This window comes from Anser cygnoides, chromosome 1 (genome assembly GCF_040182565.1).
Source record: "Anser cygnoides isolate HZ-2024a breed goose chromosome 1, Taihu_goose_T2T_genome, whole genome shotgun sequence".
In the NCBI taxonomy this organism is placed as follows: domain Eukaryota; kingdom Metazoa; phylum Chordata; class Aves; order Anseriformes; family Anatidae; genus Anser; species Anser cygnoides.
The window spans coordinates 73817087-73831243 of NC_089873.1; the positions used below are offsets into that span (position 1 = coordinate 73817087).

General features: G+C 40.0%; 1 protein-coding gene across 4 annotated transcripts in view; it reads right to left on the reverse strand.

Moving 5' to 3' along the window:
• Window positions 1–11594, reverse strand: part of FBLN1 (fibulin 1) — an 82745-nt gene extending 71151 nt beyond the window's left edge. For 2 of the 4 annotated variants that reach the window (XM_066999967.1, XM_066999962.1), the window contains exon 1: window positions 10846–11591. In XM_066999967.1, the coding sequence (XP_066856068.1) occupies window positions 10846–10924 (79 nt within the window). In that variant the 5' untranslated portion in view covers window positions 10925–11591. Of the gene's footprint in view, window positions 1–10845 lie in introns of all 4 variants that reach the window. The other 2 variants (XM_013184707.3, XM_013184708.3) reach the window with 2 other exon arrangements.
• Window positions 11595–14157: the final 2563 nt, after the last annotated feature.

Here is a 14157-nt window from a genome sequence, read left to right on the forward strand (position 1 = left end):
AAGAGCAGCCGAAAGCAATTAGAGAACATAAGCCTCCCCAGTATCACAGTTGCTTGCAGAGAACAACCTTTTTTCCTGACTAGTGATGATAATCCAACAATTCAAAGCAAAAGGGAAAAAAGTTTAATAAGATTTTGGATGCATCAATCATCTAAATGTTGGTACCCTTAAGGCATTTACCAGCTCTACTGTGCAAAGCTCTTGACTACTGAGCACATTTCTGGCTATCCCTTTTTAGGAAAGATTAAATCAAAATGGAAAATGTATTAAGAAAAGCTAGGAGGATGGTCAGGAGAAAAAAAGCCCTGTTATATGAGGAGAGGCTGGAAGAAGTAGACCATTTTAAGCCTAGATAAGTAGAGCTTGCGAAAGGATGTGGTTCCCCATCAACAAATATTATAGCAGTAAACAATAATCAAAATTATGGGATCAAGTAAAAAATCATTATATTTCCAAATGGAATTACATTAAATGTTAGTTTATTACACAGCTCTGTACTCATTGACCTAGGTCATCCTTCTAGTCTTACTTATATACCCAAAATATTGGTCAAAACTCTGTCATCCTGAAGTCAAGGCAGCGTTTCTTTTGAATTCCTCAGTGTGTCCAGAATTCATGCCAGTGTCTGAAAGCTAATTGTAGCTTATAATGACACAGAGAAAATCTGTCTTGTAAATAAATATCTCCCTGTGGTGAAAGACATACATTTGTGTCTGATCTGTTCTTTGGGAATAGGGACCCTGTCTGGTGCTCTCTGTTTGCCAGCGTACTGCTAACAAACTTTTCATGCATCAAATCTCATACAATGTGTTACAAATAACTGTGTTTTTTAGTGCTGTTGTCTGCAATTAATCCTATCCGTGTTGAAAAATGATGCACAGTTAACTAAAGTGCAGAGCTGGCTGCAGGTTTCTGCAGGGCTTTATACAAATGGGTCTTTAGCCAAGTTCCTCCCCAGAAGGACAATCCCTGGCTCTGGACACTGATTCTTCCCTCCCAGCTCTGGCAACACACCTCTACTCCAACCAAATAACTCAAGAATTCAAAGCAGGCCAAGCTAAGCAACCTCGTCTGTAGGAGTGTATCCAGACAAAGGAGGATTTCGGATAGATTGTTGAGGGAGAACTGTGGTCCAGGCTCATTTTTTTTTTTGTGACATCACAACTCATATCCTCCAAAGATCCTGCCAAAACTCTCTTGAGAATAGAGGGAAGTGAAAAACAAGCAGTAAAAAAAGGACTCCACCCTCAAAGCCATTCTTCTAAAACATAACAATAAAAGAGTGAAAAACATTTTCTCTAGCTTTGCAGTTTGTCTTTTAAAAATGGTCATTTGTGGACCAAGCTCTACCCTTTCAAAAATCTCTGAAAGTATTTGCCTCATACTTCCAGGTTCAACTTGTGACTGCACTGGAATTTATTCTAACCTTCTGGCATTAAGAGTTGTTAATGATTATTTTGAAAGAGGATAGACTTCTCATCTTGTAACTGTATTTTTCGAGTACTGTGGATTGAACCGTACATGTGCATATTCATGTGGCTCCCAGGTGGAAATCTTTGCGCAAGCAGTTCATACTGAGGCTATTCGTGCCTTCTTGCACCCTCTTCAGGGGAACCAACAGCATGGGGCAGCCATGGCTTGCCCTCAGTTCTCATAACCACAAGCTCATCATATGGAGCATCTGGAAAGGAGGTAGTAGAAAGCAGACAACAGGAACTATCCCAACAACATCTCAGAGAATCTCACTCACTGCATAAAAAAAGATGGTTCTTTTTTGTCTGAATGTAACCATGCAGCTTTTACTGGCAGTTGACTGACTGGCTTGTGGCACCTCTCAGTGTTGGAATGCCAGAGATGTTCAAGTACAAATTACAGTATTGCTTTTCTGAACCTGGTGCCCCTTCAAACTGTTTTGCCAAGTGCATAATGTTTCATGCAAGTCAGCCAGAGAAATCTCAGGCATCTGAGAGACAAAACATTTCTGGGAAAGGCTGATGATATTGTCTGTGTTCAGATGAAATATGCACTTCTATTTGGAGCGAAGAACCCTACAGAAAAGTTGTAACATGCAGGAATACACTGTGTGGTCCATTTTGTATGCTTGTGATGCAATTGTTCAGCTTTTTGATATCATGAGACAGAAAGATATGAAGATAAACCCAGGATCTGTTAAGATGGTAACATTTACCTTTCACAGATATAGGGATTTTGCAGGCTAATTTACTTATTCAGGACAAAATTCAAGCCTACTTTGGATAAAATCAAATGCAGCTTCATCACGGTCTTATCCCTGTAAAAAAATACGTGCAGCAGGGCATCCAAGAGAACTTGAGTTGTGAAAATTGTACATGCTAGTATGGCAACAGCTAGGATCCCTGTCATGACGTTAAAGAGGTATGTGTAGTATTCTGACAGAAATTTCAGGAGTCCTCTTCAGGGAAGAGTACAGTAGAAACACAGCTGGAACTCAGGTCTCTATTTTTAGGAAAGCTGTCATCAATAAGACTTATCAGATAAAAAGCAATTAAGGGACACAACTTAAAATGTTTTGTGCGCATGATGCATTCATATGCTAGCTCTATGCCGACACAGGCAAAAAGTGTGTGCATATGGTAGTTTTAAAAAAGGTTGATTTCTAATCTTAACAGGACTGCCATACTGTGGAGGAGTTCAAAGCAAGAAATGTGGTCAAAATCTGTATAACTTTAGAATTATATGATGTAATAATTGCTTATTCAGCTGCTACAGTGAATATTTTTTGCAAAAGAAAGATAAGCTTTAGAACGTTATCCAAAAGCATGATTCCTGGAATGAGAAACCCAGAATTGCTTCTGGGAATCGTGCAAAAAGTAAGCAAGAGTAAAAGGGAATGGACAATTTTCATGATACTAGCTTTCCAGACCAATCAAAAAGGGTCAGATTTTTTAAGTAACACTGTAATAGCAGCTATTCTGTACAGCTGCACTGCTGATGGAAAAGCCCATGTACAACCCAGGATTAGATAGCTGTTCATTACACAGTGCTGATCTATGGAACAGTTATAAAACTGTTACCACTAATTATAATATCAAACCAAAGCTACACCTCAGTAACAATAGGCTTATCAAGCTAGTGGTAGCAAAGCTTTCCAGCTCTTCAGAACAAGTGATGTGACCGTCATATTCATTACCTTCCCCATCACATAACCAGCTGTAGTTGGGAATACATTGGGAAGTAAATCCAGGTCAAGGTCCCTACTCCTTACTAAGGCATTTTCAATCTTTTAAGCACATTAATTAACTTTATAAAATGTGGTGCAGATCTTGCCCTTTACTCAATTTATTCTGTAAGAGACTCAGCACTCTGGAATGCAAGAAAACAGAACATGATTATCACTTCTCAGCATGTGCAGATATGATACAGACAGCAGATGGACTCTGTGAAAGCTCAGCACTAGTCCAACATGTTTCAGTAACAGTACGTCATCCAGAATTTCTGGAACTCAAGCTTACAACAGACATGCATTGGTTTAGGTTACCAATAAGAAAAATATTTTTTACTTTTACAGTGTACCTTTCTGAGGAAACCTTTCTTTTCTCGTTAAGAAAAAATTCTCTTACCACTGGTGCTCATCCATCTAATTGCCAGCTGAAAAAAAAATGCAAGGCTATGTACAGAATTTGATCCTCAAATTGACAAGATGACAATCTGTATTATTCAGGGCTACATTCCTTGTCTTCTGACCTCCCTTTGCATCTGTACTCTTCGGACAGACACAGAGAAACAGCATATCCCCTTGCCCAAGGCTTTACTGTGCTTTGGGTTCAGGGCAGACAGGCTGTGCTTGACCTGGTCTGCCACTGCCAATACCAATTACTCCTGAAACTATGACACCTGGCTAATACTAGGTCAACAAGCCAGCTGCCTTTGGAGCAGAGGTGGCAGTCCAAGTGCTGGCATCTGGGATTTGTAGTCTTGATTTTTTGGCTGTCCTTATAACAAATTGTAGAAATGCTCTTTCTGGCAATGAAAACACACTCTGGACAGCCATATACGGCATCAAATAAGACAGAGAAATGTTTACACAAGGGGAGCTAGCCGACTTGAAAGGTCTAACTGATAACAGAGTGACATGACAACTACTGCCTTGTTGCATCCTGAACTTGAGTGTAAACCTAGGGATTAGGCACAGAATAAAGGGTAGAGGAGACCTGAAACTATGAAGCAGACATCCACACAACAGAAAATCTGGCCTCACAAGTCCCTGGAAGGAATGCTTTGAATTAAGAGCAATGGAGTGATGCAGGAAAGCATACCATCCTCAGCACAACATGGTGTATTTGCTGGATCTCTTCAGACTAAAGTTGGAATTAAGATGCCCTTTCTCCTTTTCACACATAGAGAAACAAATAACATGAATGAATGCTTTTACTCCTCCCAAAGAATCTTCTCTACAGCTCTGTGAGAGACATATCAAGCCCTTCTGGCAAAAATATGAGTGGGTAGAGAAAGGAGTGAGTTGGGGGTTTAAAGGAAAAACTGGGAGTAAAATTATTTCAGGATTATTTCAGGATTATTTCAGGATAGCTGACATTGCTAAGAAAACCCAGTTAGCATACTAACAAAAGTAGCAGCACCCTAAAGGAAATGCCTGGTATGTTAGTCTGTTTAGTGGTTGGTTTTAAAACAGCCAACATTTTACTGGAAATTTCCTTAGCTCTGGAGAACACTCATTTATTGGGAATGTGGCTCTGGTAGTACCAGCAGTGGCCATCACACAATTAGGGGGATTTTTCAGATATGGCCAAACCTCAATTTATAAGCTGTCTGCTTGCAGTCTATAAAAGAAGCTATTAAAATTGTTGATGGTGGCAGCTGGTGATGAGGTAGCTGATGTGTTTGGTGATACGGACAAGCCTAAGGGAGGCAATGCTATAATGCAACATGCCTTATTTCCTCTGGCAGGGAAAGTAACTGCTTTAAGTGTGGGTTTTTTATATTGCCTAAGGTCTAATAAAAAAATCATTCAAAAAAGGGAGGCAATTGGCTACTCAAAAATTACAAAAGGCTCCACCTTTTGCAGGAAAACCATAAGGTATCCTATATGCACATCAAAAAACTATAGAAAATAGGGATGAAGGAGCCCTCTCTTTTATCTTGTCCTACCTAATACTCTCACGCAGAACTGATAAAATGTGATCAGTTCTAGGCAAATTTCTATTTAGTTGTTCATAACAATAGCAAGTGAGACTGCTTCCACAACCTCTCTATGCAATGTGCTTGTATTTCAAATGTCCTTACTGGCAGATAATTTTTACTACTATATTACCTTACTGTCCACTGCAAAAGACCATTTAAACCCACTGTTTCCATTACTACCTCAAATAGACAAGCTCTTACACACCTCAACCACCTTCTGGATAGCTGAAGCCTGAAAGTTCACCCAGATGTCTTCCCTGTGAACAAATTAACTTGAATTTTTTCATCATGCAAATAATGAAATTACTTCACACAAGTTGATAATCCTAAGGCATACCTTTTCTTTCTCATTTAGGAACAAATTATCTTCTCTTGATTTCTCCTTTCAAATCTTCAGAAAATATGTCACTGAGAAGTTTTATATAATGTGTTATAATTCATTTATTAGTAGTCCTGTTCATTTGTTTAAAGCCATGATCATGGTATGTACTGTAGTAAATGACAGTCTTTAGACAGACCTCAAATAACTTTGGATCAAGTGCAAACATACACATACATTTAAATTAAAGCAACTGAAATAGGAAGGATATGAAAACATAACTGGGCAGTGCGTCTCAGAGTGTAAAACACATTTATGCTCAAACACTCCTGTAATTTGTCATGTAAAATGGTTGCAGGAAAATCAATTTCATACTGGGATCTCTCTATTTTCTTCTGACCAGAAAATCAGCAATAATAATAACGTTTTTATATACTGCTTAAGTGAGATATATCTACTCTGTAAGCACTGTTATTGCAAATAAAAGATAAAGACAGACAATGATAAAAGATTCTAATATTGTACTGCTGCTATATTTAAAGAATAGTCTGGAAAGACTATATAGATGGGCACATCTATACAGCACAACGAGACAAGGTTCAAGCAACTAATAAACTTGGAAGGAACCCGTAGGCTTTACAAAGTAGGAACAAAATAAAGATTAATTTCTCCTATATATTTATATAGCAATGATTTAGGAAAAGTTCTCTTTTCGAGACATTTCTAAAACTCTGTCTTACATTAGATTTTCCTCATTATTCAAACTCTCTCTATATATATTGAGCTACAAGTTGATATCTACCTCTTCCAGGTTTTCTTCCAAAGTATTGACATTAGAAGTACTCAGTACTCTAAGCCTGGAGCTCAGACAGTGCTACGACCTTCAAAGCTAGAAGGCAGTAATATTTCAAACAGTTGTAGTGCTGGTAGCATTTGCATGATGTATCATTCCAGTGCTTAGTAAATACTAGGAAATGTCCTAAGAAACCTCAAATATATCAGTCAAAGTATTTCTATATCCCCACGCTTACTTTGGCATTTCTTTAGGTATTGCTTTCTCTACTACTAAGCTCAAGGTCTCAACCCAGATTTTGACAGTACTGAAGTGAACCCTTTAGCAAAGAATGCTTTATATGCTTGTGCAGCATGGGTTGTTTGTGGATGCTACCGTAATTCAGAAAATAGTATGACTCCAACGTACTTCCTGTACTTGTGTGGAAAATACCCAAACCTTCATCAACTCTTCTAGAAGGAAAATTAGAAACAAATTGGAATAATTGAAATGAACTCAAATGAAAATTCCTGAGAATTTAGAAATTCTTATTCAGTTCCTTTGTAAGATCCAACAACACATACTTGAAATCTGGAGGGCAATTTCTCAAAACCTTTAATAAGTCTAAAGTAGGCTATGCTAAGCACAAAGCAGAGACAGGGGACGCATAAGTGCTGAGAAGAAAAAAAAAGTGTTTAAAAAAAATGTAAAAAGTGAAGGTGAAAAGCTTCATTAACTGCATTAGCTGAAGATGTGCCAGTGTATTGAGCAAAGCATTAGCACTGGAGTTTGTTGTATCCTGTCAAACAGAGAAGAATTTCAACACAACTCTTACTGAAGCGTCCTAGTATCTTGCCAAGAGATGATTTCAGCAGGACAAGAATCATCACCCTGTCTGATAAACAGGCAGGTCACTGTCACAATTTTTCCTTTATTGTATGCGCTCTCCCTGTCACTGTAAACTAACCAGTACAACACCTTTGTAGACACTACTGGACTATTCCTTCCCCAGCTACCTGACACTACCCTGAATGTTTCTAAATTGATTTTTACTTACAAAATATTATGCCCAGGAATTCTTTACATTCTTCTACGGCTCTTCACTGATCTGTATCAACCTTTCCTCTCCTTCATATTCTGTCTTTTTGCTTCATATGTCCCCTTCCAATGTTTTTGTTCTTGCTCCTGTTGACTCCTTCATATACTTTTTTTTTTTTTTGAACATTTTCTGGACAACGTTTCTATTATTTCTTACCCTGCAGAGTCTTCTCAGTCTTCTGGCTCCACTAATACATTTTATCTTGGAGCAGTGTTATTCACTCTCCCAGTTTTATTACCTGTAATGACTCAACTATTAAAATCTCAGCTCCTGACCTACTTCCTTCCATCTAATTTACATGTATATACATGTGCTTGACTTTTCCCGAGTGCTTTACAGAAATGTTTGTCTATTCCAGCTAAAAAGATCAGCTAATTTTTTTTCTTCCTTAACTTTATTCATTTTCCTTATTCACTGTTAGCCATCACTTTTTGCTAACCGTATTCATGAACTTTTGTTCATTTACCTTTTTCATACTAAACCATTCTATCCCACCAAGAAAATTCTCACCCATGCCATGATTTTTTAATTCAGATTTCAACTCTCTCTTTCTTGACCTTCTCCATCTCATCCCCTTGTACTCTTTACAGGTATTCTCTACAACTAGTAGACCTATAATCTGCTTACTGAATTGATTTTGCCACCTACTTCTTATGGTCTAACCGTAACTCCTGAAATCAAATTTATATTCTTTTATGGTCCCAGGTAACTATTTCTGTGAAGTTCTGGAAGAGCTATTGACCAATCCTTCATTTCAGAAAATGTTAATAAAAATATTGTTGAACTTAAGTTGGTCTTAAGGCAACTATTTATTAAAAATGTGTAGAGTTGATTTGAAACTTGCAGAATGGGCTGAAGTGCTAAAATAAATAAATAAATTTTGAAAATCCATTGACCTGCTATCAGATTTTGCCAGAAATCTGACAGAATAGTATAAATATGCTGCAGTAACTTGATAAGCTAGTTTATGAATTTTCATCTTGGATTTCACTAACATGTCTGCTTTCAATTACACAGATGAAAAACAAGCATTTAACATTTTACTCTTCCCCTGATTGCAATAAAATGTCATGCCAGAAAGTGGACTATTAAAAGGAAATTCAAGTGAAAACTAATTTAGAGATAGCACTCAGGTTTCAGAATTAGACTTTTTGTTGGTATGTGATTTTTAGAGAGATATTATCTATGACAGCAGGCAAGAAAGAACAAACCTAGCCTTTTCTAAGTCCTACCTCCACCCATATACTTGTTATAAATTTACTTCTATAAAAGCACATGTAAAAGCCATGGTCTTAAAATAAAACTCATTCCACACACTCAGTGGAACATTTTCTTTTATTACAAACTATAAGCTCACCCTGAATAGCCATGTTTCCAGATGTTTAGTGAGTTAAACTGTCTGTGTCTGTAGTACCAAGACATGCCAAAGACACAGCTAGAGGATGAACTGTTCATACACTGACTGGACATAATGATGTGAGTAATCCATCTTTTTCAGCAGAGACGGTAGTTTATACCAAGGCAAATTTTTTTGTAACAAGAATGCAATGTTTACAGGAAAATCAAGTTGTGTTATACAGCCTAGCAGGTTTTTAAGATCCTTACTCTTGCAAAGAATTACATGCATAACTATCTTCACGTGCATTGGGCAGTTCCCCTTAATCCAGACTCTTCTTTTTTCAGAATGAGGACTACTGATTAATAGATACTGATGATTCACTAGTAAGGAAAAGCAATTAGAAAACTGACAGAAACAAGCTTAAGAGGAAGTTGTATTTCAGAAATATGTTGCTATAGCAACTTGGCAATTGTATCTTTAAAGCCCTCTGGAGATCATCTTCACCCCAAGCCCCTTGATACTAGGTGCACAGAGGAATACAGACTCTGCCCCAAAGAGCATACACTTGAATAACATGAATTCACTATGTAGTTTCTCTATTGGCCTGCAAAACACAGATGGCCTTGTGAAATAATGCAGAAAAGTTATCTTACAGCAACTACGATTGCTAGTAATTACTAAAGCATATTCACATTCTCAAAAAATATTTAACCTCAGCAGTCTACTCTTCAAGAAGTAGTGTCCTAGAAAAGGTTTCTTATCTGCTTTTAAACATCCAAATCTAATTTTATCCAAGTTACTGTTTTCAAAATTCTAAGGATGCAGAAATTCACAGTGAAATTAGAGTATTGATCTTTATTTGAGACTAGAGACCTAATGTACCTTTTATCACCAAATTTGTCTATACTTTGTGATAACAACTTTTGAAAACTTGAACTTATCTAATTACTTAGAGTTTTTCTAAAAAGTAGTGCACTAGTTAAGGCTAAAGGTACACTGCATTACAAAGTAAAGTTATTTAGTGTTTCACAATAATGGTGAAAATTACTATGTCCCTTCAGTGCATCACAGTCACAAATTTGCTGATGTACCCTGTTGTCTGAAAGAAAGTAGGCGTTATCCTGGGATTTTAGCACTAAACATTGCTTTCTTAAGCTTCTTTATTCTGTTCTTCCTTTTTTTAAAAGAAGCGGCTAACACCTCTGTGTCAAAAGCAAAATATCTGTGACAAGTGCTCTGCAATATACAAAAATATAAGAGCTAAAATACTGCAACGATACGAAATAATTTACTTCACTGGCTTTTGTCTGCGGCTGTTAAGCCAATACCAGGGACCATACGTTTGTAAATGCTTGCCTGGGGAATGGCATGGCCAAGCCTCAACTCGCAAAGGCCCCCTTTGGCGGTCCTCTAGCAGAAAGTCACTTAGCTGCGGGCTAGGATAAATTCACCGTCACATGAAAAGCAGCTTCTTTGCTGTATCTTATCAGTTATGTTTTTATTGTATTACTCTGCTGACTTAAATGAATATCCTCTGTTTATATAGTTTTAAGAGAATGGGGAAAAAGTGCATAATCTAGAAAGGGAAGCACGGCTTGGATCCAGAGCACTACTTTCACAAGCACCCCCACCACACGATATCATTCATAAATACTTCAGTATTTACAAGGCCCGTATGCTTTGCTTCACTATGCCTCCTCCTGCAGCGCGGTTCCACACTCTTGATCCCACTTTTCTTTGTGGGGGACACAGTGTGCCCCGAAGCCAGCGGACCGAACCAGCCCCCTCTCCCGAGGCTGGCTTCGGGACACCACATCTCGGAGGAAGCCCGGCGTTTCACGGGTCCCTGAACGAGCCGGGCCGGGCCGAGCCGGGCCGGGCCGCGCCGGAGGACTGTGAGGAACGGAGAGCCGCAGCCCGGCCGCCCCGGCAGGCACCCTCCACAGCCTGGGCAGCGGAGCCGGTCCACGCCCCGCCTTTCTGCTCCCTCACCCTCGTGGCAGCGGCGGGGCTTCAAAGCCTGCCCGGGGCCCCCCCGGGGGGGGGGTATGGTGGTCCCCACCGCCCCCTTCCCCGAGCCTTCTCGCCCCGCGGGGCCGCTCCGGGGTTCACCTCACGGATAGACAGACAGCCCTTACCTTGGCCGCGGAGAGCTGGCGGCAGCAGTGCCAGGAGCAGGAGCAGCCGCAGCGGCCGGGCCCCGCCGAGGTTGTCCATCGGCCGCCGGCGGGAGCACTGGCACCGAGCGGGGGCGGGGGGGGCTCGGCGATCCTGAGGCGGCCGGCGAGGATCCCCGCTTTTCTTTCGCTCTTGCTGCTTGTTTCTGTTGTTATCCCAGCCGCCCGAGACCGGTTGGGAAGGAGCTCGCAGGAACCCCCCGCTTGGTGGGCTTTACAAAGATTTAATTCACCGCCTGCCCGGTTAATTGCACAGCCTGCAAGTGCTCGGCAGAGGAGAGCAGCACTGCGGCTTGGAGGCAGGGACCCTATTGCTTCTGATACCCCTACTCTCTCCCCGCCACCCCCACACACGCTGTAAAAGTGACTCCCTTCGGCTCGGAAAACTTTGCAGATCCTCAGCGTGAACCTAGGGACGGCGTGACTGATTCTGCGAGGGAGAAATGCAGCAAATTCCCTCGGTGCCAAGTAGGAGAAAGCCACAAACAAAAAGCAAAGCGAAGCAAAAACAAAACAAAAGAAGCCACCTAGCAGGGAAGGCAAGGTTCAACCTCTGGAGAGATTTCCAACCCCCCTTTCGTGGTCTTTCCACCGATTTTACTCCACGATTACTTTTTTTTTTTTTTTCTATGAAGAGGGTTTTAAAAAGGAGAGGTATTCTAGAATATTTCAATGAAATTAACTGCAAAAAACTTCCCCTCTTTCCTCCCCCTCCTTGTAAAGAAACAGGATGAGAATTTCTACCCAAATGAGGCAGTCAGCTCTGCTCTGTCGACCCCCTCCTTTTTTTTTTTTTTTTTTAATACCCCTTATCTTATTTAAACAGGAACACAAATACTGATAGCGGTCAAAGGAAGAGCTGGTTTGAAAGCACCCAGTTGGCTATGTTGTTGCCAAGATCTTTCAGATAACGTGGGCGATAATATTTGCAGGCAAATGCATGTGGAAACAACTGGGGAGTTCATCACCCCTCTACACTTTGCCCTAAGTTTTACTCAGAAGAGCAGTTGGAAGCTACTTTATATTAACTTGGTCGTTGTGCCACAGGGACCCTGACTGGACTGTTCGTGTTGTAACCCCTCAATAACAATGTTAGAATATTCCTCCTCAAAATGTCTAACCGGAGGGAGGAAAAAAAAAAAAAAAAGATTTAAGACACTAAGAGTTGAAAGCATGCATTTTTTCCTGCACCTGATTACTTGCTCTTTCCTTTCCTTACACAAGAACAGAAAAATGGCCATATGGCCAGTGGTCCAACTAGCCAAGAGCTTGCTTTTGGCAGTGATGGTAACTGGTCACCAGAGGAAGGGTAAGACCAAGGCAAGCATGTGATGTTATCCTCCCAGCCTCCGTCTGCTTTGAGTTTGGAGCATTTCCTGTGTGGAATGCAGTTTCTGTGTACTTAGTAGCCCTCAATGAGTTTCTGTTCCAGGTATTTATCCAGTCTCCCCATGAGTTCTTGTAAACCTTTATCATCCAATATATCCTTTGGGAGCAGGTTTCGTAGCTCTGCCACTGACTGGGCAGAGGGCTGTTTCTTTTTGTTACTCAGCTACCTTCTTACAGCACCTCCTAACTACTGCAGGAAGAGACACCAAAGAACTAGCCTTATCCACTCTCTTAGTGCCATGATCTTATTTTGCCAGGTCAGCTTTTTGACGGATATTTCCTTTTTTTTTTTTCCCCTGTTTTATTGGGAGGAGGCAATTGGAAAAAGGGAAGGATGGAGTATGTTTTACTTCCATTCCTTACACACAACTGTCTATATCTCTCTTCTTTAAACACCCTGTTTTTAAGTTTAACATCAGTTATAGCGACACTTTCACAGTGTTTCATCACAACCTCCACACTACAGTTTTTTACACATCAGACAGCTGCAGGAGGCAAGTGACAAAGATGACACCTTGTTTGTACCAGCTTACTGAACCTGTGGCATCTCATCTATGGAATCCCTGGATTGAGTTCCATTGTGGTTTATTTCACTTTAAACCCACTCCTAATTGATTAAAGGTGAATAAGAAGAAGTTCACCAGTTTGACTAAATCACTGTAAAGTCACACATAATAGCTTGTCCACACATGGACTTACTCTGATTAGCACCATGTGTGGACATGATTAATCTAGAGTAAAAATTCCTCCTTCCTGCTTAGTTTGGCACCACAAGCTGTTTACCAGAAATGAGGCAAATTCAAGTAACAGTTTTAAGAAATATTTCTACAAACCATCACAGCTATAGTTATCTCAAGATCTGATAATAGTTTTTTGTTGGTTTTGTTGTTATTGGTGGTTTTTTTGCATAATATTAATGCACACTTCTCGTATAAATTGGGACTCTCACCTACAATCAGATTCGGTGGCCTGGAGTACATGTGATTCTAATTACTGACTCCAACCTTTGTAATAAGCTAAACCGTGCACTTAGGGCTCAGTTCAAAGCTCCTGGAAGTCAATGGAAAGTAAGGGCTCATGAGAGGGAACATTTTGCATAACCACATTTTTTCTTACATCTGTTTGCAAAGGCCCTGTAATCCTTTGTGTAGCTTTTAAAACAAATTCTTTAATGAGGATTTTATTTTTACTTCAGAAGAATAAAAATCATTTGCAGAAGCTCAGATTAATGAGTAATGACAGCGTAACAAATCATTGCGCAAGTCATTTCCAAGGGTCTTGTTGAGAGTAGATACACACAAGTGGACTCACAAAGAATTTTGAATTACTCTAACAAACCCATTACCATCTACGGCAGCAGGTTCACAGTTCTTTCTTTATTTGTCTACTTACTTTCAAGGGAATAGCAATTCTTGAAATGGCCTGAATAAGCCTATGTAAGGACATCAAATTCTGCCTGGCGAACAAAGCTGCCTTATTGTCCCAGCTGTTGTACTTCCTAGCCTTTCTGGTTAACTGCAGCTCCCAGATCCTGCCTTTTTTGTTGTTGTTGTTGTTGTTTTTTTCCTCCACCCATCTGTCCCAGAAGTTGAGCAAAACAGAGGGAAAGGAAATCGCTTTATCTTCCCTGTTTTGAAGAAGGATATTACAAGGAAGAAAATAGATACACCTGGAAATGAAATCTATCTGTAGGTACTGAAGGGAAACTCATTGGCCCCTATGGAAAAAACTGAAGCCATGTTTTGTCTCTCATTAAGGAAATGTGCCATACTGAAGATGCATAAAAAGGCCTCTTTTCTCTTCTGAAGAAAAATATTACTCCATTCACTGCTATGGGTGCACAAGGATTAAGAAAAGCCCATGGAGATCTTACCATCTCTCAAC